General features: G+C 42.4%; 1 protein-coding gene across 9 annotated transcripts in view; it reads right to left on the bottom strand.

Annotated features, from left to right (window-relative positions):
* Positions 1-3,855: 3,855 nt before the first annotated feature.
* Positions 3,856-25,220, bottom strand: part of BCL11B (BCL11 transcription factor B) — a 164,331-nt gene continuing 142,966 nt past the window's right edge. For 8 of the 9 annotated variants that reach the window (XM_081017940.1, XM_081017939.1, XM_081017946.1 and 5 more), the window contains one exon: positions 3,856-14,950. In XM_081017940.1, the coding sequence (XP_080874066.1) occupies positions 12,939-14,950 (2,012 nt within the window). In that variant the 3' untranslated portion in view covers positions 3,856-12,938. The remainder of the gene's footprint in view (positions 14,951-25,220) is intronic. The other variant, XM_081017944.1, reaches the window with a different exon arrangement.

The following is a 25,220-nucleotide window of genomic DNA, read 5'->3' as shown; positions in this document are numbered from 1 at the left end:
TAGCCACCTGCTTGGGAAAGCTAGATGTGAATTGTTCTCCTAAGGCAAAAGAAGGGGAAGCAGCAGGTGATGCTGCAAGTCAGATGGGTCAGTGTTACCTTGCTGTCTGTGATGCAGTTATGACCGCCCATCCCCCAGTCCATCATTTCAAGATTAATCCAGCCTCCATCACAGGCAAGTGAAGAAGTCGCATCCACATGTTCATAATTGGGTCTATCCCTCAGGAAGATGGAAATCTGTGCGTTCATTGACACCGAGATAACCATTTCCCTCTAATTCCAGTGGAGGTCTACCCTCACACCTCCCAGAATTTGACTAGCAAGGAGTCTCCAGATCACATCAGAGTCCCTCCATCCCCCACCCCCCACCCCAATAATCAGAAATGCTTTTAACTGAAGATCCTGGGGGATGAAGCTGGGATCTTCAGTATGCAAAGCATCAACTCTTGCCATGGTCCCAGCCTTTCAGTAATGGTTGAATAAATCCTTGCCCAGCCTTTCATGTGGCTGCAGGGGTAGGTGGAGAGAGGTGTTTTTACCAAGGATGGTAGAAGGTTAAGGATTTGCAACCCAAATAAGTTTCAACTGAGTCCGCTATTAACCCTTGCTAGAGTGGTGCGGGTGGTGCTGTGGTCTAAACCACAGAGCCTAGGGCTTGCCAGTCAGAAGGTCGGTGGTTCGAATCCCCGTGACGGAGTGAGCTCCCATTGCTCGGTCCCTGCTCCTGCCAACTTAGCAGTTTGAAAGCACATCAAGTGTGAGTAGATAAATAGGTACCACTCCAGTGGGAAGGTAAACGGTGTTTCTGTGCACTGCTCTGGTTTCGCCAGAAGCGGCTTAGTCATGCTGGCCACATGACCCAGAAAAACTGCAGACAAACATTGGCTCCCTCGGCCAGTAAAGCGAGATGAGCGGCGCAACCCCAGAGTCGTCCGTGACTGGACTTAATAGTCAGGGGTTCCTTTACCTTTAGAGTGGTGGTTAGAAGGAATAAGTGCTGGTGGGATGAAAAACGTATATTCCTGCCTAGGATAGATCCCTATCTGGTTCTCTACTAGAGGATGTAGAGTCCCAGTGCACCTCTTTTAGGAAAATCCCCAGATTGAGCAGGGAAGTAGTGGTGAGAAGGTGTTGCCTGATGCGAGGGATCTGTTTGTGTGAATGTGTGCAAGGGAGAGGAAATGTGTACGTATTGAGTTTCCAGAGTTTGCCAGTTTCCACATTTGGCTCCTACTTTGAAACTCATCCCACAACATTGGCATGACATTGGGTCTTTGCAGCGATTGGTTTCCTAGGAATACAGGAAGCTTCAGATCAATGGTCCATCAAGTTTGGCACTGTTGACACTTACTGACAGTGGCTGTCCAACGTTTGAGGGTGACCGTTCTCCCCAGCCCTACTTGGAGCCATTGGTGATTCAGCCGGAAAACTTCTGGATGCAAATGGTATGCTCTACCATTGGGCTATGGCCCTTCCTTGTTTTACAGGATGTTGAGATACTGCAAAACTTGCATAAGTAAATACACTAGCTGAAATCTGTGGGTCAGGCAGCCCCATGTCCCAACAATAATTTCATCAACTAACACAGCTACAAGCCTTGCATATGACAGCCTTGCATGTGTTATCTCCCACCTCACATTCTGGTGTTTTGCAAAGATTGAGTGTTTCCTGACAGCTGTATACAAGCAGCTGACCAAGAACAGGATGTGATCCCTGATTTCAAGAAGCCAGCACACACCTGATGGTTGTTAGAATCAATTTTGAATCAAATGCTGACTCCGTTCTCGTTGCACGTCTCTTCCAGAATGTATATTGGTGCTTAGGCATGGAGAAAGTGGAGTGCAGCCTCATTTACATCTCTCCTTGTTGAGAAAGTATTATCACCATATGCTGATGTTTTGCTCAGGGAAGGACCTTGAGCTCAGAGGAGCAGAGCACAAGCTTTGTGCGTAAAAGCTCCCAGGCTCAATCCCTGGTGTCTCCAGGTAGGGCTGCGAGAGCGCCTGTCCAAGACTCTCTCAGGCAGTGTGTAATACTGAGCTAAATGGCCCAGTGGTCTGACTCAGTATGCAGCATCTTCCTGCGTTCCTGTGCTAGTTACGTCTTAAGCTGATGCACAGGGGGGCGGGGGGTAGCATGCAGGGGCATGTAGATGATGCTTGACTCTTTACTCTTATTCACTTGCATTGCTCAAGAACTCGGAAAGCATAAAGCAGTCGAATTTCAGCTGCAGCAGGCTTCCAAATGGGAAGAGCAATGACTGGGCTGAATGTTGGAAGCTGACCCCTTCCCCAAATCCCTGCATTTTAGCAAGCATAGCAAGCAATTAATCATATACCAGAATGTGTCCGGGCTATTTGTACGAATGAACAGCTCCCAGTTCTTTACACAAAATTATGAAATGCTGTGTTCCTATTTCTTCCCCTGATGGTCTTTGAGTTTTTTTGGGTCTAGGGACCTTCTCAGCCATCCTCTCTGGCCCTTAAGCACCCACAGCTTCAACCTTCTTTGGACAGTGCACACAGGTACAGTCATACCTCATGTTACGTTTGCTTCATGTTACATTCTTTCAGGTTAACGTCCTGCGGCGACCCAGAAGTACCAGAAAGGGTTACTCCCGGGTTTCGCCGCTTGCACATGCGCACAAGCGCCAAATCATGCCACGCACCTGCACAGGTCGTGCTCTTTTCATGTTGCGAAAGGGCCTCTGGAACGGATTCCGTTCGCAACCAGAGGTACCACTGTATATGCCAAGTACAGCAAACTCGCAACTTATGCTGGAGTTACATTCCGCAGATTGCATGTAATCATAACACATTGGGTGCAATGTGGGGCGGAATTGCCAAAGTATTTTTTCTGAACCTCTGCCCCCTTTTTAATGTTTTTTTGCCAAGCCAGATGAAGGACCCTGCATGAGAGATAGGGAAAGGGAGAAATCCCAGGGTGAGAGGCTGAGGGAAGAATGGGATGCTCTCAGGTGAGAGCTGCGAGGGTACACCTTTTTCTGTATGGGATACGAGTTAAGATATTTGTATTCTTCTAACCAGTGCTTTTTTCTGGGGGGACGCATACCCCTAAACATTTTGTGAATCTAAGTTTGGCCACATTGAGGGGCAGTATTTCAATATGAGTAGGAAAATGAGAGTACCCCTAAACATTTTTTAAGGGGGAAAAAGCACTGCTTCTATCTCCTTTTTTAATTTCTTGTTTAGATTAGGTTGATTTTTTTATTGTATTGTGAAATTAAACTGTATTTTTAAAAATAATAATAATTATGCCAAGCACGGAAAGCTGAATGTGCACAAGTTAAATGCATGTAAATTGTGGGCTTACTATTCTAAAAACTTACTGAACTCCCTCCACGATGCTGAGTGCTTTACTACTACTTCAGTTGTTTAGTGGTAGGTACGGCCGAATATTTCAATTTCAGTTTCTCTTTCTTCCAGACTTAATTTTGGTAAGTTTGCCTTTAAAAGCAGACTGAATTGACTTTGTCCCCCTCCACATACCCAGTGGTAAAGGCTCCTCTGTGCCAGAAGGCTCCCCTGTACCAGATGTAACTGAAGGTCAGATAACAAGATGTGCTAGGAAGCAATGAGACTGAACAAAATGTCCACCACAACAGGGCTCAATGTGTTGCATCGAAAACTAGACTGGCTCTTTGAACTATAGAAAAGCCTTGAGTCATGTGCTTATTTTACACAAGGGCTTTCTGCATCCTTGTTGGAACAATATAATGTGTCTAGCCACCTTAGGACAAAGTTTCTCCACCCCCAAATCTGTGCCTTAAAAAAAACAAAAAACTAAACTTGCCATCCACCTTAGCTCCAATTTCAAATAAGCAGTAAAGACAATATTTGGAGATCAAGTCAAATGTCCAATTTATTATTATTATTTTTTATAACTTGAAACTGGAACAAACGTTGTTTTGAACGAGCGTACAAATGAAATGGTAGACACATGCTGAACTCAACAATGTGACAAGTGGGGTGGGATGGGGGAGAGGTCAGGAGTCTTGTACAGAGAATAAAAGGAACAATAAATATTTCACTAAGTGATATTGAAATGACCTCCTGCCATCTCAACATTTTACCCATAATAAAAAAAAGTGCTCCTATCTTTCTTTCTTTCTTTCCTTTCTTTTTTTTTTTAATGGAGCACAAATACCAAGCAATAATAAATAGTTCCAAACTTGTAGTAAAAGACAAAACCTCCAAGTAAACAATGAAAGCTCATACAATAAGTAATAGAAAAAGGTAATAAAAATAGTTTGCCTTGCCGATACAAATGCAAACAACTGAAATCAACGTTACTTTGCTTTGCAGTTCTAAAATACAAAGAGCACCATAAAATGAGTTTGCCTGTGAAAAACAAAAACAAAATAACCCCTTGGACTGTATTTAATCAGGACTAGGATGAAATGCTGAAGGGCACGACTCTATTTTGAACGTCCACATTCTAAAAAAAAGGAGGGCCGTTGCTCCAGAAATGCTCTTTGTGCATCGATTTTAAGCGGAGCAGGGGTGTGCTGCATGGGATAATTGTTACTTAACACTGTTAACATTGCTGATATTAGCAGTGTAAAAAATAATCACGACAGAAGAGATACCCGTGGCATGTCGGCCATATTGTGCTTATGGCCTTGTGAAGCAGGGATTCTTAAAAGCAGGGAGGAGGAGGAGGTGGGGTCACCGTGGTTTCACGAAACACAATGTTTGTGCTTGTATGTTGGTTTCTCATCGATTCAAGACACATAATAAGACAGCTGCTGGTGGTTTAAATCTGAGTTCATCCAGGAGGAAAAGTGTCGTGCTCACAGTTTCAAAATGGAATCTGAATTCACTTCTCTGTGGATTTAGTTTCGGAGAAAGCAAGGCACCTAGGGATATATATATATAAAATGCCCCATGCCTGGTTTTCACCAAAAATATCTCTGAATAATACTCCAGGATGTACTCCAGAGTAGGGGAAGGGGTGTGCGTGTTGTAGGATACTATGAAATATTTCTGTAAGAAGATGGGTTTTCCAAGTTCTCTGGTGTTCATATATAAGGTGGCTCCACAATAAGGTCTTAGTGTAACCTTATCCCTAATTCTGAAGAGCTGCAAGGAGGAATGGCTAGGCCAGTTCTACAACCCAACGCGCCCTTGGCATTGTGATGGCTCCGTGACTTCATAATCACGTGTGTCCCCCCCTCCCCCCCCACTGCTATTTCTTCACACACTGCTAATAGCTCCTCGAGTTTGCTCTCCCTTACCTTAAAGTAGTCCCTAGCACGGTGCCTTGCCCCATCCCCCCCCCCCAATTATTATTTTTTAAAAACTGAAACAGCAGAAACAAAATAAAGATTAAAAAATAACGCTCAACTCATGGCATATTCCTAATTATTGGGACTTAACAAAGCAATCCTAGGGAGGAGTGTTTGTCAACCTAAAGGCACAGAATTTCATCCCAGTCCTTCAGATATTTAAGAAATTTATGGAATGTATAATTAGGAGTCAACAGCAACGCAAGCAGACAAAAGAGCAGACTGGCAAAACCTGTACATGGTCCTGTTCTGACAGGGATTGGGGCGTGGAGAGGGAAGGTGGGATAGAAGTGGGATGTGCCCAGGCCAAAATTTTCACTCCGACCCAATTCACAGTTGCACCAACAGAGTGTTTGGTCTCCCTTCCTTCCCCCTACCTCTTTTCAAACCGCTTCAGATGAAGGCTATGAAGAGGTGGTAATGGATCAGGCCCCACACCCTTGCAGGATCAATTGGGCGAAGGTCCAGATGCACATTGCCCTGGCAGATAGTTGGTGCAGTGAGGATTAACAGTGCCTATCCAGTGATGGTGGGTACCCTGACTGCAAACATGCCCCTTCATCCCACGGTAGGTGCCAGTGATGTCAAAACCAGTAGCACCGGGTATCTTAAGCACACACACCGTGCAGTTTTATGGACAGGGGCCGGAAAGTCTACGTGTGCCAGGCAAAAGCCGCTTCCCCGACTCTAAAAAAAAAGCGGGGGGCATCTGTGGAATGTTACATCAAACATCTTCACAAAAACTGAGTTTCATTTAACAATAACAGGCAACAGCCAGCTATCCTAGTTCAACTCTACCTGGAAAGGCCTTGATACAAGGGGTCCAGGCAGTTTCAAAGTCATTACTGCCCTGTATGAACAGTGCTTCTTCCTTTCTTTTCTTTTCTTTTTTTTTGTAGGCCATTTCTGACAGAAAAAAAAATACATATACATACACACAACTAAAATTGCGAACAGAACAACTCATAAACGAAACAAAACCTGACACCCCGCCCCTTCCGAAGAGAAAAAAAGGAACCCCAAAAACCACATAATTAAAAATAATAATTGTTTTGTTTCTTTTACTCAACAGGTCGTTAAACAACCCTTTTATTTTTATTTTTTTTCCTTCTTCTGTACAATAAGGTCTTGACATACAATTATTATTTATTTTTTTTTTTGCACTATTTTATCCTGCCAAATTAAAAAAATATATTATGGCAGCCTGTTTGTTTGTTTTTATTTTTATTTCCAAATTCACTAACAAAAAAGTACATTAAATCCCTTTAAAAGGACAAGCGTACAGTTAAAAAATTACAAGTTCCAGTAAAAATACAGCAAGTGCCTACATTATATGAATTAACCAATATCAATATCCATTCCAGAAGAGGGGGATATAGGGGCAGGGGAGGGGGGGGGGAGAGAGATAAAAATAGGTACAGGTCAGAAATGTGATTTTTTTTTTTTAATCTGCAAAGCAATAACAATATTAAGCACTTTTTTCCTACATACTTTTTCTACATGGTGTAGCAGTCACCTTTTAATCCCCAAATACAAGTTTCTATACATTTTTTCTTGAAATAAAAATTCAACACCCAAGGCAGAAAAAAAAAATTACTAAAACTCAGACTTTACAGTTACAGTGACAAGAACAAATTTATAGACCCACCATTTAAATTTTACTGCAACATTTTCAAGGAAAAAAGAGAAAAGTTTTTTTTTTCTTTCTGGTTTTGTAAAATGCCCAGGCATTCTCCATTATTACAAATACTGGTCCACTTTTACAGTAATCAAGAAATTTTAATATATATAATATATACTAAAACCCCGTCACCAAAAGAAAACAATATACACATGGCCATTATGGCATTTTTAATAACCTATTAAGCAAACTTTGAAAAAAAGAAGAAGAGAGATTGCTCAAACACACATACACACAATTTTTTTTTACCCTTGTATGTATTCAATACTGTAAACGTATTTTAAGACAGAGTGCACTAAATTTAACTTTTTAAAAAATTAGCCGTTGTTCCTGAATTTTTTTTCATTCAATGATAACAACTTGCAATTTGTGTCATTTGAGTTTTAATTCAGCAGTAAATCATTTCCATTCCATTTCCTAAGCAGCGTTGTCCTGAAAAAAAAGAGAGAGGCTGAGAACAATTCAGCAAATTGATGTCCGAAGTTGTGCTGGATATACATCTTCATTTGATTGGGTCTTATGGCATTTTCATGTCCACTATCTTCAACCAGGATTTTTTTTTTTTTTAAGTAAATGTGGCTCTTTTGTTTTGTTTTGTTTTAACCCTAAAAGAACGTACTTTTCTTGTTCTACCATTTTTTTAAAAGTCTTTTCATTTCACAAAAATGTTTGCATTTGTCTCAAGAGACTCAAATAGGAAGATCAGTTTTCAAGGCACTCACATCAAATTGAATGGCAGTAGAAAAACTGTCCAATAAGTTATTATTATTTTCTTTATAGTGCCAGTATTGTGAATGCCACGCTTAGCAACACTGACACTTAATCTCAGATGTCCCCCTTAATAGTTTCACCCACCTCTGGGCCAAGCAAAGACAAAGCTGTTGTAATTTCTTGTTCAGAAGCCGCTGGTTTTGAATGCGAACAAAAAGCTTTAAAGTGCGGGTCAACAGAATCAAAATGCGTAACTTTTACATTGTCCACTGTCTTGACAGACTAAATTAGGGGAATCCAAATTATACCCTAGAAAACCTCCCTAGATCAAGTAGGATGGGGAGATATATATATATATATGGGTCTACCCAATGCACAAAAGAAAGATGGGCAATTTGGATGAGGGCACCTATTCTGATCTGGGATATTAAAAGAAAAAGGAAGTTTATGAGGCATATGGACACATGTGGTGGAATGCTCACATGAGAGAGATGCATACGGAAGCCAAAAGCCCACAAAGTGTCCCATTATTCCACAGCCCTGTCAAACAACACAACACCAAGTAAAGAAAAATGCAACTTAGATTCTGCAGTCAAGGCAACATACAAAATCTGACTTGTGAGCAGGTAAAAGGCATAAAGGAGGCTGGGTCTCCTGTGGTAGCTGTCTATCTTCCCGGGATAGCCAGACTTGAAAATGATTTTTAAAAAACAGAAGAGAAGAGCAGAGCAGAGCAGGTTATTTAATATTTTTGCCTAAATGGGTTCCTACTCTTTCAACCAAACAAATGCACCAAGCTGTAGGTCTATAGGTGCCTTCCTCTTGACCTCATTGTCCCCATCAAGGAATTAATCTAATCATTTGCCTTAAGAAAGTTCAGAATGAAAAGGCTGAGCCAAGAGCTTCAAATAGGACTGATCTGGCACCTTCAGTAACTTCCAAAGGGCTTTTAGTGTTCGCAGTGAGAGTCCTTATTTTCTGTTCTATGTGAGATATTACATACTGGAATATGAGATTTAGCATAAACAAAGCACATCCAGTAACCCTAAACAAAGTACAATATGTGACTGGAGTTTAAGAATGTGGGCAAATTGGTTTACAATTATGGATCCTTCCCCAGTGCTAAATTACCCAAAAATCTATCCAAAGAAAAATTGGACGTCACGGCTTTTAATTTAGTTTTTATAATTCAATGAATAATGGAGGTATTTTTTAAAAAACAAAACCAGAAACAAAACAAACCTGCTTTATGGAACTCAAATCGTGTACTTCCAAATATAGGGAGTTTTTAATTTACGCACCTTTTTATTTCAGTACCCTTTTAAAGGTTGCAACCCTCAAAACCTTGACTATAGAGACGCCTCGTCAATACTTACACGTTACTTTAATGGCACTATTCTAAAAGGGAGCATTTGGCCTATTTACTTTACAATAACATAATTGTGCATTAAACGAGACAATATTTTCATTTCCCTGGCAAAATGCCTCGCAGTCTAGGCTAGCACTCGGCTCTTGAATAACAGCTGTAACTATAACTGTTGCTTTTTGCTAGAGAGCACAGTTTATACAGAAGTCTTAGGCAAAAGCCAGGAAGGAAACCACTGTGTAAGGAAACCACTGTGAAGTAAGCAAATCGTATTTGTACAATATTGCACAAATTGGTGTCATGGGGTGCGCAAATATGCAGGAGTGTGTGTGTGTGTGTGTGTGTGTGTGTGTGTTTTATTCAATCCCAGTCTTAAGTGCAGATATTCCTTCGAAGCATTTCCATAATTGTGGTGAGCAACCTTGTGTATTTGTCTCTGTGTGGTATACTGAATGTGAAACAGAGTGTACAAGCGGTGATTCACCAAGCCAACTTGACCCGGGAGATCTGGTGCAAGAGAATTGCCATCTTCAGACCCGAGGCAAACACCAGTGGTGGACCGCCGGAAGTAGCTGGTGGTCTGCACTGGACTTGCCATTAGAAACAGTATGGCAACCATGGGAGCGTTATAGTACTTGAATATTGAATATTTCTTGAATATCGGACACGTCAAAATTAGGGAACAGGTACTCTCATTTTTAAATCAGCTGCCATTTTAAAGACAAACGCATGTAAAAGATTAGCCTTATTCGGAAGTTATCATCCACATGGCTGTGACCGTGGGGAGGGAACAGAATGGGGCCATCTCACATCACCATTAGGTCTCTGCCTGTCTATGTCCATATGCTGGGCGGCGGGTGGGTATGTCTGTACAGAGGATCCTGCACCACATGCCACGACTGCCCCAGGTTTCAGAACTCAAGATGATCAGGTGAAACTGGGTTTGTAGAATATGCTCACTTCTAAAGATATTTCCCCAGTTTATAGATGGCGGAGAAGGGATTCAGCCAGCAGGGGACATGATGATCGGAGCAGCAAGTTCGGCCCTCCTATTTCTATCTCCATATTACAATCACTGGGGTGGGGTTACTGGGTTGTCATTTTTATTTTGATTATGTACTTTGTGGTTTTATATTCTGATTTTATTCTGTGAACCACCCCGAGACCTGCGGGTGTAGGGTGGTATATCAATTCAATAAATAATAAAATAATAACATGGAACATGAGTAATGTAAATGCAATGTAAACCCACGAGTTGCTCAAAGAAATATTGGGAGTTCGGTGTCGCCACGGTGCTGGGAACTGTTTTCAGGAACATCATAGCCCAGGGGGCTAAAATACCTGGTATCTGGAGTAGGGAAGGAGTTCCTATCAGGTCCCAATGACCAACAAGCCTAGGGAAGTATATAGTTTGGCTCACTTAGCTGAGTCATCTGGAGCTATCTGCTCTTCAAGAATCACTTCCATTTACTTACTGCTTAATGGGGCACTGGGGTGTGGATTTTATGGGTTGCTTGGGATGGGCTTATGTGTGGTTGGTCCCACTTGTGGTGGGAATTTGGACCCGACATCATTATTTTAAACTGGGTTTCTATACATCCTGTTGATGTAGAAACTTGAGTCTTGTAGCACCTTGAAGCCAAACATATATCTTACATTAGAATCTGAGTTGTTTTGCTACAACAGACAAAATATGGCCGGAACTCTCCGTAGGGGTCAGCTTGAGAAAAGTTTATTATTTTGTTCGCTAGCTAAGCAGTCACCATCCAGCAGAGGGAGACAAGGAAGGACGCAAGGGTTAAGATGTTGTTACTCTTCCTTACCAAAGGCTGTTGGGAGTAAACTGGGACTCTTTCAAGTTCACACAGCGAAAGTTCTTATGCAAGTTTATGTGCCCTGCTTAATGTGTGTCAACAAGGATTAACATCTCCCATTGTTGTATAATTGCCTAATGTGACGGGTAATTGCCTGATGTGATAGATAATACACCCTGAGGAAACTGATCATATGACAATATGTCAACCTTTAATCAATGAATTGGTTGGATTAACCCCCCCCCCTTAAATATATGCGCAGTGCAGGTCTAATTCAGAAATAAGTCACTGCCTTCAATGAGGCTTTCTCCCAGGTAAGTGTTCCTACGGTTGCGACCAGGAAAAAAGCAGTGGAAAGCACTTCTAAATAGAAAAGGGGGGAAAGGCTGCCCCTTATTAGAAGATGTCATCCCTTGAGCTCAGCATGGTCAATAAAGACTGGCAACAGCTCTCCAGGGCTTCAGAAAAGCCTTCTCTGGAGACACCAGGGATTGAACCTGGAACCTTTTGCATGCAAAGCAGAGGAGGGAATGCCACGTCTAATGGGCACCTGCTGTGATGCATCTATGTACCACCAAAAAAATTAATGGGCTTTCTTCTTCAGAGCAACTGTTTTAGCCATATGAAGAAGCATGCAGGTTTCATGTGATTCATCGGGTACCGTAATTTGATTCACCAGTCCTAATCAAAACAATTACGTTAGCCATAGCATGTGCGCGCGCACGACCCTGCGTTCACACACATGCCCACACGTGTGCACTTACTACACAAACTGAGGTTCGGTATGAAACCACGTTTGCAGTGAGTGCAGTCCTAACTGTGTCTACACAGAAGTAGGTCCTGCTGAGTTCAGTGGGGCTTGCTCCCAGCTAACATGGGGTTAGGGTTGCAAACCCAGTCCCCCAAAAGGGGCACTGGTGTATTTGCTACAGAACGGTCCGTTGCAGCCATTATCATGTATTCAGGTCGTCAAGTGATAACTTCAATTATTGTGTGCGTAAAGTTTAAGGCCAGAATAGCACGTGACATGGGGCGGGGAGGGCGGGGGGGACTACAAGCAAGGTTCCTTTTCTTTCTCCATGCTTGCTAAAATTTGCACATGCTGCTAGCTGTCAGGGCTCTTGCATTCCCTTTATGTAATGAAGTTAAAGAAGATGACAGAAAGGTGAAAGTAAGTCATTAGTAAATGGAACAAATTCCATATTAATAATGCACAACTCTTGCTATTGCTCTTATAAATATAGCTGCCTTTAAGGGGGGTGGGAACAAATTTGCCTATTTCATTTTAGCTTTCATAACTTCTACTGTGGAAGTCTGGGATTTTATTTTTTTTACAAAAAAAATGTAAAGGCCTCTATTTTCAGTGGCATCACCAGTGCTACATATTAGATCCAAATCCAAAAGAAAGTGCTACAATTTTTAAGATTGTTATCCGCGGTTCTATTTTATATTTCCTAATTTTCAAATTATTTCCTTTTTCTTTCTTTCTCAAAGAAAAGCGAGGGGTGGGGGTTGCTAAAAAATAATAGAGAGAGAAGAAAATTATTATTTAAAATGCTGGCTTCTTCACAAGAAATTACACATGCTTAGCATAAGATTCAACAAAGCAGCGGCCCTATAAAATTATAATTTAAATTGATATGTATCTCCCCCTGTAATGCAAATAATCTCAGGTTACTAGTGGGGAAAATTAGAATGGGATACTCAACAAAATTTTAAAGGAAATCTAAAACAGGAGGGGAAAGTATTTAAAAAAAAATACCTGCACATGCCAAAAAAAAATTAAAAAATACAAAATAACCCAATAAATACAGAAATTATTGCACAGTTAAAAGGCTTCACAATTTTTACTGCCTTAACCAATCCTCAGGTTTAATAGAACTTTGTAGACACAGGTTATATTTAAGTGCCAAATTCTGGCACCTGCCATAGTTATGCTAAATTATGTATATGGAGGCAAGTTAGGTCAGCTTTTCTCAGTTGGCAATAGTTAAAACTGTACAATTTAAATGTTACCTAGACCCCTGATTTTTATTTTTTTTAAAACCCAGCGGGGGCCTTAGCTTCTTTCTGCCTGCTCAATTTTGACATCATTTGTCAGCAAGTGTTCGCCATGCCACTTTTTCATGTGTTTCTCCAGGGTGCTGTAAACACTGAAGGGCATCTGACAAATGTCGCAGCGGTAGACCTCCTTCCCTATCTGGCCATGTGTTTTCATATGACGCGTCAGCTTACTGCTCTGGGCGCATGCATAGTTGCAGAGCTCACATTTGTAAGGCCGCTCTCCCGTGTGGCTCCGCCGATGCACCGTTAAGTTACTGCAGTTCTTAAAGACCTTGCCACAGTACTCGCACGTGTCGCTCCGCCGTCCTTCCTTGGAACTGGGTCGGCCGGGGCCAGGTCCGCTGATGTGGGGCGTGCTGCCTCCGCTCGCCGTCCCGCTGCGCCCTGAGAGACCGCCGTCCAGCATATCCCCTGGAGGGGTGGAGAAACGCAGGCTTCCATTCTCAGAGGAATGCTCAGAAGAGGTGGCGAAGGGGGATTGTCGGGAGTCTGTGAACCCAAGAAATGGATCTTTCATGAAGTGCCTCGACGCTGCGTACCCCACCAGCCACTGCGAGTAAACATTTTCAGAAGGTATTATTGTTGCTGGTGGCAAGTCCAAATCTTTCTCTATCTTTATCCTTTTTGAGGAGTTGTTTAAACTGGGGCTTGTGATTGGGGTGGGCTTGCGAGGGAACAGGCCAGGGAAAGGTTCTCCAGGACCAAAGTTCCTCCCGTTGACTGTCCCCTCCTCAGTACGGTCAAGTTCTCCAGCTACCGAGTCTTCGTCGCCGGTGTCTCTCTGGCAAAGGTCTCGGGGGCAGAGGTCTCGCTGGTCAGAGGACCTCTTAATGAAGCTGCTCCTTTTCTGCTTCTCAGCCAACATGTCGCTGTATTGCTGGATGGTACCAAGGCTAACATTCTCTATCACTTTCCCTAGGACGAGGGATTTTTCATCTGGCAGCGATTTGGAACCGTTCTCTCGGTTACGGCTCAGCTCCGAGTCCATGCTGAAGCTGGACTCGGGCCTACTTTCGTTTTCCAGCTCTTCTTCCTCCTCCTCCTCTTCTTCCTCTTCTTCATTGTCGTGGCCTAGAGAAGGATCGCTCTCGTTCCTGAAGTCTGCCTCACTAGACTTTAGTCCCTCCCCAGTGAGCTCACTTGTGCCGGGCTCAGGGGAGCTTGTGGCGGACAATCCGTCATCCGATCTCCCTGTCATGGACCCAGCTTTGTGCATATGCGTTTTCATATGGCGTTTTAGTTTGCTAGCTTGAGAACAGGCATGGTCGCAGAGCTGGCATTTGTAGGGCTTCTCTCCTGTGTGGCTGCGCCGGTGGACAATGAGATTGCTCTGGAACTTGAACGTTTTCCCGCAAAATTCACAGGACTTGCTCTTAGCCTGAGGCTGGGGAGGCGTAGTGCTGCTCGGGGGCATTGGCGGCAATGGCGGGGTGCTCAAAAAAGGAGATTTAGGGCTTGGCTGGAAAGGATTCAACAAGCGATGCATAGGGTTGTTGCGGTTGGGAGAAACTGGCGGAGGGGTGGAGTTGTTCCCTGCCAGTTCTCGAAGCCTTCTGGAGAAATCCATCGCTGGCGACTCAATTGCCATGGGGTTTAAACGCATGACTCTGTCAAAGGCACTGGGATGCTGGGCAACTAACCCCATTTCTTCGGCACTAAGGCGATGCGGATCCAGGTGATGGCGAGGCGGCGGGCTGAAGAGGGGAGGCGTGTTGGGGAGCCGGCCTTCGCCAAAGCCAGGGTGATCGCGCAGGATGGGACCGGTCATTCGCAAGAGACTAAAAGGGTTGTTGTCACCAAGGAAATTCATCAGCGGGGACTGTGCAACAGTCTCGGGTCCCAGAGGAGGAGGGATGGTGATGCGTGGAGTAAGGGAGCTGTTTGAAGGGCTTGTTTCCAGGTAGATGCGGAATCCATGTGTGTTCTGGGCATGCTGAAGCAAGAACCAAGCGCTGTTAAAAGGGTGCTTGCATGTTGTGCAAATATAGCTTGAAGGCTCATCTTTACCTATAGAAGGGAAAGAAAGAGACAGAGAGACAGAGAGACAGAGAGAGAGAGATCAGTATTATAACACAGACAACTTCTAAGCAAAAAATATTTCCAGTTATAATGTGTCATTTCTGTTTCTATTTCTGTTTTCTAATACAAAAAGGAAAATGCATGTTTACATCGTATCCGTAATCTGTTTACGGTATAGCAAACAAAAAAGTTATGGCTTGCTGCTGGGGTAAGACATGTCTGTTCCACTTGCAGGAGAAGAGTCCCTACTTTGTTCAGAAATTATTCGTTCAGATCTCTGCTCAACCGTGAAGCGGACTGCGTGACTTTGGGCATAACCTACCTCACAGGTTTTTTGGGAGGATTAAAGGGTGGGAGGAAAATCACAAATCCTACAGCTCCTTAGAGGAGAGGTGAAATTTCAGGGGGGGGGGGGGATGCAAAAATTAAGTGGAGGTGCCTTTTGTGATATTGAAGAATGAGGAACAATTAACAGCTTAATAAACGGAAGCTACCCATTCCTAGTTAGACGTGTTAGCATTTTCTATTTCATTCCCTGTTAGCGCACCAGAACCAAAATAGCCTCAAAACAATCCAGTTTACCCTCAAACATAAGCTCATCAGTTAAATATGTGTGCCCTTCCGTTTAAGCGAATATGCTTCTTCAGTGCTATTTTTCTAGAAAATGTTCTGCATGTCCAAAGCCCCTAAATTCAATCCTTGGCATCTCCAGGTAGTTGAGGGCTCCTGCTAAAACATTGGTGAACCACTGCCAATCGATTTAGTGACCTAGGTGGGGCTAATGAGCCAAGCTGATATAAGGCAGTTCCTTATGTGCCTGGGATTTTACCAGGAACATCCCTAAGTAGGTTTCAAATGGAAATCTCCCATATTCTAATCCAGCCTTATTTTCACCGACAACAGTGGTGTTAGAATCCCATCTAAACTTTTTTTTTAAAATGCACCCTGTGAAGAAACCATCCTGCTTCTGTGTTTATCGAAAGCTCTGAACACGTCAGAAGATAAATAATTGTCTAATTATGAAAACCCATAATAACAGTTGGATGTAGTTGTTAACAGACACCGGAGCCATATTTGAACTGGGTTATATACAGAAGTACTCAAACCGTGTCATTTAATACAAAAAAAAAGTTTGAACTTTTGACTTTCTTGTTTGTCTTCCTAATCTACTGTTGCTTTGTCTTCTCAGCTAGTGAATGAACGTTTAAAAACACATTCCTTCTTCAGAATTGTAGGGGGAAAAGGGAAAAAAGAGAGGCAGGTGTGGGCACGTTACAGCTCAGCACTCAATTATTTTGCTATCAAAAAATAAATAAATAATCCATCCCTGGATACACAAAGCAAAACGTTTTATCATCACCTTAAATAGGAACACTTCCATAAAACCTGGCAAATTCCTAGATATAGATACATTCCAGATTTTTTAAAATGTCACATTCAGCTTTTTCACAGCAGCTATTTGTTTTACACAGGAAAACTATGGCAGCTGATTTCTGGGTGCTCTGCCGGAAAATGAATGTATTCTCACAGCAAGGATATTGACGAAATTGTTATTTTTAAAAAACCAAAAGTCTGACCCTTATTACAATTAACTCTACTGCTTTGTGATGGTCTGGACTGGCTCAGTGAGAAACAGGAAAAGGATTCTGCAAAACACATGCCTCTAAATATGGTACCATTCTCTAGGAATTGCCCAATATGGAGAGTGGGGTGCGGATGTCCTGTCCAAATTTCCTTTATTTTGAAACTATTGCTGTTCTGTTATCACAAGTCAAGGTTCCTGCTACCATGCTCTGTTGGTTGCTAGCAGCATGGAAACAAAAAGGAGCAGAAGACTTTGTGCAGGACGTTTCAAAAGCACCACAAGGGCTTGTTACCTGTCACCTGCCACTCCTATTTCTAGCTCTTTTTCAACAGTGCTTATGACTTGCAGCTCACTTTTGGCACTGGCAGTGGCAGAAGCAGTGGTTTCTTCTTGTTGCGGCAATCTGCTATAGCAATCTCCACCACCCTGTATCCATTCCTTCCTGTTTGGCCTTGGCAATAGCAGAAGAAGAAGAAGAAGAAGAAGAAGAAGAAGAAGAAGAAGAAGAAGAAGAAGAAGAAGAAGAAGAAGAAATAATGATGGGACAAGAAAATCTTCTCCCTTTTTCTTCGCTTGTGTCCTGTTAGAGCAGTGGTTCTCAACCTGTGGGTCCCCAGATGTTGTTGGACTACAACTCCCATCATCCCTGAGCTCTGGCCTTGCTAGCTAGGGATGATGGGAGTTGTAGTCCAACAACATCTGGGGACCTAACCGCTGTGTTAGAGCATGCCTAACCCCCCCCCCACAGATGTGCCCATCACCAACCCCAATGGACACTGGGTAGATGGCCAAGCACGCTGGTGCTTGCCCTGGGTATGATAAGAGAGCATGAATGAATGGGAATGAGGGCATTTGCGTGCCTGAATCAACATCTCGTGCCATTTAAGGGAGAAAATGCCCTACAGACATGCCCCAAGCCAACACAGAGATCACAAATCTGGATTCCTACTCCCTAATTATAGTAGTTCCGATTGGCAGAGACAGGGCTCTTAGAGCTGTCTGAATGCCTTGTGTATTCTCTGCAAAGAGCTAGAAGGCAACAAGTATTATGTAGATATCGGCACGTGGGGACGATTTCCCCGAGTCCTATTGAAATCACCAACATTAATGGTATCTGCACATTGTACATAAACAATTAGTCGGGACAAAGCCTAAGTATTGGGAAAGAGGGAGAGAGACATTCATCAGTCAATCAACAGAGAAGCTAGGCAAACCCCATAGGATGCACAGATCTTGGGGCACACTAGTCCCTAAGAGTAGATAAAGTAAGTTATAAGCTGGAGCAATATAGACTTTAGAGCAAGTCCAGTGTCAATGAGCTATTAGTCACACTTTAGGAAAAACTTGCTTCCCTGCTCTAAGTGATGGGATTTAAGATTCATGGGGGAAATATGACATTCTCACCCAACCCTAACTCAAAATCTTGCTGTAGGGCAATTTGCTGTATGCCTTTGGTTGCTGCTTCTTCCAAACACTAAATGTTGCCCCATAAGAAAAAGACATACAACCAGAAGCATTCTAGCAGAAATCCCTAACAATTTTATAGACCATGATCCTACAGAGAAATGTCCTTTACTATCAACTTAGCAACTGAGGCATTTGGCAGGCAGAAGAAGTTGTTTTATGTCAGCTCTGAAGATTATTCAACAGTCAGTGCTCCCATTAGTACTTCCAATAGTTAATTTTTTTCTTTCTTTCTCAAGAATGAATGTGACAAAAAGAAGTCTAGACCTTTAATGTTTCTTAAACAACACTATACGTAGTATAGAATGTGACAGAAATCACTGAGGCAGGCTAAAATATATAGCATATTCTGTCAAAAGCTTTTTTTCTAACAATATGTTTTACCTCAACTCACCCTTGAATGGACTTTCATAAAACCCTTTAAAAAATAATAATAAAAAGTGTGATCTAATAGCAACCAAAGAGCAGAATCTTACAAGGTCATATAGCTTCACATTAAAGACTGTTTGGCACCCTTTACCTCCATTTTATAAACACTAATTAATTGACTGATTTCCCACAGATGACTGGGTCTTCCTTCTTTAAAGTCGCAGAGTGAATTCTCTATTTATCTGTTTTCTCTCAGTGTTCCCAGAAACTGGTTTGCCTAATAACAGAGTTCCCCCTTCCTTGCACACTCCTTCTGCATTTGCCAGGAAAGAGGTTTACCTCAGGAAAGAGATTTACCTCAGGAAAAGCAGATAGATAAAACAGTATGTTGTGGGCTGATCTGAAGACCAAGGTCAGTCTAATGGATGGTTTAAAAATAAAATTAAAAACATAGCCTTAAAATGGCAGCTGGCTAGCCACTGGCATTTGTTTCATACAGCTGGGAAGCTTTGGTTTTTGGTGGTGGTAGTGTTTTTTTTAAATAATAATAATACTAATAGTAATAATTTGCATTTTTTTAAAAAATCACCTCTGTGAAATGCAAGTGAAAGAATGAATCCATTTTACTTCTGCTTTCTTATTCCCCTTCAAAACCAGCTTATTAGTGTGTATTACTGGCATAAGATACTGATATGACAAGTTATCGGTCATAACAGTAGCAGCTCTTCCCTTTGTTTTTCTTTCATTTCTCTTTCATGCCCCTAAACTCTTCTGTTCGGCAGCCCCTTGTTCACAATGGCAAAATTGACTGCAGGCTACTCAGCTCTGACAGATTCACTTATTTTTTTTCTTCTTCTTCCTCCCCTGCTTCAGTTTCACAACCCTCAAAGGCTCTCCCTAGACTCTCCTTTATTATTTTTTTCATACTTACAGAAAATAAAAAAATAAAATGTTCATTTCCATATTATCACTTCATGGTTATCTTGCCTCGAAGTTGCCCTGAGCGGTGTGGATGCTCACTTTTAAGAACAGAACAATGTCAAAAAGTCTTTGAAGATCCACTCCGAACATTTTTATATGCTACAACTTGCTAAGTATTTTAAAAATGCCCAGGAACGGTCAAATAGTGCTATAAAGTGATCCTTACAGCTAATAAAGCAGAGTGCCTACTCTTGGGGGGAGGGGGGCTACTTTGGTGTGAGTGTCCTCAATGTGGCTTTGCACATTACACATTACTGGGGGGAAAGATAAAGTCCTCACTGGGCAGTTTGGGGTTTCTCTTCCACATCCCTCTCAATAATTTTTCCTCCCTAGGGATGTTTTTCATAATTTTGCAAATCTTGGGGTTCCCCGAATCCTGTTCATACCTCCGTCTTATGTGTGGAAGGTGCCATTTTGGTTATATAAGGATCCACACTTATAGAATTTCTTTAGTACACGGAACTAAATGTACTTCTAATACAGAATGAGCTTTTAGTACATGAGGTGGTCCCCTGTGTTAGTCTGAAGTGGAAGGTTGAGCTCCTGAACAGCCAACTTCAAGCATTATCACCATGGGAGAGATGGGCGAGTTTTCCTTTTAACTTGCTATAGTACAAAGATGAGAAAGTGGGACTCTTCAGTCATGCTGGCTTTCCCCCCCTTGCCCTCTTTGCTTTGTGTTACGTCCAGTGCTCTAAGTCCTTCTGGGGTGGTGGTGTCTGTCTAAATTACATCTACAGAATATTGAACTACAGTCGCACTGTTATGTAGCCTTATCTTTTTACAGCATTTTTTTTTTTTTTTTTTTTTTTTGCAGCTATACAATAAACTTGTGTCATTATCCTTGATTGACTATTCTAGAATGGCTCTTCTCTACCCCCTCGCTCATCCAAAGAACTCACTACACTATACCTGAAGGAGCCACCCCCATTGTTCAGCCCGGACACTGAGGTCCAGCGCCGAGGGCCTTCTGGTGGTTCCCTCACTGCGAGAAGCAAAGCTACAGGGAACCAGGCAGAGGGCCTGCTCGGTAGTGGCACCCGCCCTGTGGAACACCCTCCCATCAGATGTCAAAGAGATAAACAACTACCTGACATTTAGAAGACATCTGAAGGCAGCCCTGCTCAGGGAAGTTTTTGATGTATTTTTAATCTTTGTTGGAAGCCGCCCAGAGTGGACGGGGTACAAATAATAAACTATTATTATTACACACTGTGTCTGAAACAGTGGTTAATTTAAATGGACTAAATAAAGAACAAGTTGCGATGTAAGGTTCCCCGAGGACTCTACAGCGGTTATTTCTCTCGAGATCCTGAATTCACAAGGCCTCTAGATGTCATAGTGGGTGGAGAATGTGGCTGGAGAACCGAGTTTGTCTCCAAGAAGGGGCAGCATGGGGGCAGATTAGCTAACAGATTCTAACTCCTAGCCAGCCACTTGGAGACGCACTTAAGAGCCATACGCAAAGCCCTCTTGGGTGAGACTATCTGTTTCCTAGAGTGGCCAAGCAGGTGTTTATTAAGCAGGCCACGAGCTCAAGAGCGTTCTTCCAAGCACCTCTGAGCAGGAACCAGAGCCCTGCTACCATTCCCCCAAGTGGTTGGTTGGGAAGCTGCATATATGCAGCCATCAACCACACCATACACCCCTCTTGCCTCTGGGTTCCCAAGTGGGGTGGATCCCCTCAGGGACCACCAATCCCCCCACCTTTAGGTCTACCAGCAGACCACGCAACCCCTGTGGCTTCCAGCCACCCCCTGCCCCAAGGCTTTTGCTACCCAGTTCTGTTTTGGCTCATAACAAGCATCTAGCAAATGACTTCTAACAAACGAATCCAATTAAATAACGAGAGCCTTTCTTTGAGTATCCCATAGCTTAAACCTATGCGAGTAATTATAGACTGTGCATTTGCTGAACCCACCTGCCTATTCTGAGGGTAGACTTATTCTGAAAACAAATAATCGTTCTCTCCCTTTCTCTGTGATGGGTGACATTATGTTCAAAATGTGAATGCGCTTTAAAAAAAAGAAAGGGACACAAAGCAAAGCAAAAGCGCAGCTGAAGTTAGTACTCCCACACAAGGCATGGTTTCTCACTGTGGCATTGTCCATGTTTGAAGCAGTTTTTGCACTGGGCACTCACCAGAGTAGCTAGGACAAATTCCATCCTCCAGAGTTTCTGCTGAGTCTTTTTTCTTTCTTTCCCTGAGCAGTTACTGCTGGGTTTACTCTGACCTAGGTTTACCAGCTCCCTTACCTCCTCCTCTGCAAGGAGGCACACAGACATACTCGCCAGTCAAGTCCCTTTTTATACAGTCAGTAGTTAATGTCGATAGTTTATATTGCTTTTGTTTCAAAGGACTTCAAGGAATAAGAGTGGCTCCCCATTTGTGGAATGCTCTCCCTAGGGAGATTCGCCTGACACCTTCATTATACACCTTTAGGTGCCAGGAGAAAATGTTCCTCTTCAACTAGGTCTTTGGCTTATTGACATCCGATGCCCTTTTAAATGGGGGGTGAGTGGGTTGGGTTGGGGGGAATTATTGGTTTTCTGTTGTTCTTATTTTTTACTATGTATTTTTGTGGTTTTTATATTGTAAATTTAGGCTGAGATCTGCGAATACAAATTTAATAAATAAATTAAAATAAAATAAAAAATTTTACTCCTGGAGGGAGGGATTAGGGCAGGGGTCAGCAAACTTTTTCAGCAGTGGGCCGGTCGACTGCCCCTCAGACCTTGTGGGGAACCGGACTATTTTATTTTGAAATAAAAATAAAAATGAACGAATTCCTATGCCCCACAAATAACCCAGAGATGCATTTTAAATAAAAGCACATATTCTACTCATGTAAAAACACTAGGCAGGCCCCACAAGTAACCCAGAGATGCGTTTTAAATAAAAGGGCACACTCTACTCATGTAAAAACATGCTGATTCCTGGCCTGTCTGCAGGCTGGATTTAGAAGGCGATTGGGCTGGATCCGGCCCCAGGTTTGCCTACCCATGGATTAGGGCGGGGATATCCTTCCAATGGGCATACTCACTGCCTGTCTGCAGGAAGTGGAGGATTGACCATGCACTGACATGGGGGAGCAAGACACACTCACAAAGAAATGATGTCAGTATGGGATTGTTTTGTGCTTAAACTTCCTGTTGTCATGCTTAGAGAAATCAGCACTTGAAAGCTAATCAGGGATTCACTAAAAGTTGCACTTCTCTGCAAATTATAGTGCGTAGTGGGAAAGATGTTTCTTGGGAGCAGGGTGAGACGTATTATACCCAGATCAAGCAAAATAATCCAGAAATCATGCTTTAAGGGAGATTTGCTTTTGCTTTTATGTTGCAATAAGGAGCAATATATCTATCTTTCTATCTTCTTCTTTGGCGATCACTCGTAGCCGAGTAAGATTGTCTTCCATAAACACAGTTTTAACAATGAGTCCGTAAGTATACACCTACTAAACTTAATGGCACTAACTTACTCATGAGCAAAACCATGCATAGGCTTGCACCTGCAAAGCCAGTTGCTTAATAACATAATGTTTGCCTTTCATTGGAGGCCAAAGGTTGAATTAACACCCAAAGTATTTTATATATCACTAGCTTTAACTCTTGTGTTTTAATTATGGGCCGCGGTGCATTTTGCTTTTCTTGTATTTGTTCCATTTTTTTGTTTTCCTTTTATTTTATTTAACGTTTTACTTACTTATTGCAAGCCATCTTGTATATGTTACAGGGCAGCACACAAATGGCTCTAATAAAGAATGAACTACACTCTTGTACTTTACCTAAACCATTTTCATCTGTTACAATACAGGGAAAAATAACAGAACAAAGGAGTTAGTAGGTTTCACTGTCCTTAAGAGTTTTATTATTATTTTTTTAAAAACCTCCAATTACCGCATGCACAATTAATTCTAATTTATGTAAATTAGCAATACGAAGAATCTAATGGCAGCTAGTAACAGGCATAGTTCCATTAGGGAGTGTACCATCCTGTTTCTGTCCATTTTCTCCCTGGGCCACCCTTAGAGGGAGCATTCCCCCCCAAAAAATCTTCCTTTAGCTCTCCTTCACAAAACACTGCATGCTCACTTTAAAAAGCTGCAACAGAGGCAATAAAAACATAAGGTATGTTTAATGGTGCTTCAGTGCAGCTTTAGAAATCCATGAAAATAGCAACTTGCAAGATTTAAAAGAGAGGGCATGTTTAGTATTAACACTCAGGAGCAGACATGTATCTGCCTCCTCTATAGCTACCTCTACTGCTTTTTCTCCACATAACGAGCATTTAAATAATTGCTCCCACTTACGTTTTTGTATTCTAATACCACCAATAATAGCAGTGTGGATGCTCAATAAAACACACACACCTTTAATTGAATTATTATTGAATTAAAACGCTTTAATTGAAAGCACTGGTTTTAACAAGCCTTTTCATAAGACCAGTTGATGATATTAAAAAGAAAAAGGAATTGAAGCCATGGGGGGGAAAAAGATTTCATGTTTCTCAAAGAACAAAAACTAGCGGGGAACTCAACATTTGACTGGCAATCTAGTTTAAGGGTATATCCCCAGAAGGGATATGGAAACTGAACCTCTGGTGTGCCAAAAACACTCCTGTGCTATACCAAATAGCAAAATGAATGAACCATTTCCTCTTTTTCAAGTGCCAGAAATTTCAGAAGCAGAAAGCATGAGCCACAAACCAGGTAAGAACACACACACACACACACAAATTTTTGGATGACTTCGGCTACTGTACGATATCTAAGTGGATATGTTAAATGACTCACTGGTTAGCTACCATTAGGATTACAAGGTTGTAGCCCATTGTTTTTCTCTCTTCCTTGAAATCTAACATGGAATTTACCTCGTGGTTTCAAATGTGGTCACGTTACAGCAGCTTCAGAGAAATAGCTCACTTAATCATAAGTAAGGTCTGCTCTCTCCTTAGGAAGCACCACTGTGGCATTCTATACCGAACAATTAAAATAAGGCAGGGAATTAACATAATTCATTAATCGCCAGATTTTGTGGCAGAAGAAAGATCTTTCTCTCGGTTTACTTGCTTGAGTCATCTAGAACTACCTGCACTGCAAGCAATTTTTTTGTGCTGCACAACTTATCTGCTCTTGATCACGGTTTGCGGTCCAGTGAGAGTTTGGGAAGAGGGCCGATATGTACAGAACTGTCCTTGCAACAGGTTAGGCCAAATAAAAGCAGTAGTAAATAAAAGGAAGCAAGGACGAACTATCAGTCATGCGTTCCAAGAGTAAAGACGCAGTTGCAGCTGTTTTTCCCCAATGGTATTGCCAGGTCAGCCCTTGAGAAAGACACCCAACTTCAAGCGAGGCAAAAAACAGACTGCCTCCTACAGGAAGGGGAGGAGCCCACATCTGGGGGCAGGGGTGATGATGTTTTGTTCCTCTTCGTACAAGTGGCGCTAGACAACACCCATCTGGTGGTGCTCTGGTGCCCACTCAAAACATTACAAGCCAACAATGCCACCAAGAGGAAGTCAACGAAACACGGTGTTACATTAGCACAGACAAAAGAACTTCAGAACCACTAAATAAAGCATTACTTGACTGATGCAAGGTGAGGTGGCAAGGACAAGGGTGCTAGTGCATTCTGGAATAGGCCTGCAACTCTGTGACCTGCCAAGCCAAATGCACTCTATTCCACCCCCCACTGCCTAGCACTACAAAAACAGTTGTCAACCACCTGGCAGATGATTGGTGGACTACATTAAGGTTGGTTGGCTCACAAGTTGCACAAGCTTGCTCTGGAAATGAAGTGGTATGCAGGAAAGGATTTCGGGAAGAAGTGTAAGTTGTAACGGCAGAGGGCCTTCTC

Source organism: Podarcis pityusensis (assembly GCF_964106645.2).
Source record: "Podarcis pityusensis genome assembly, chromosome: 1".
In the NCBI taxonomy this organism is placed as follows: Eukaryota; Metazoa; Chordata; class Lepidosauria; order Squamata; family Lacertidae; genus Podarcis; species Podarcis pityusensis.
The sequence above is the reverse complement of the archived record's forward strand: the minus strand, read 5'-3'. Positions and strand labels throughout refer to the sequence as shown.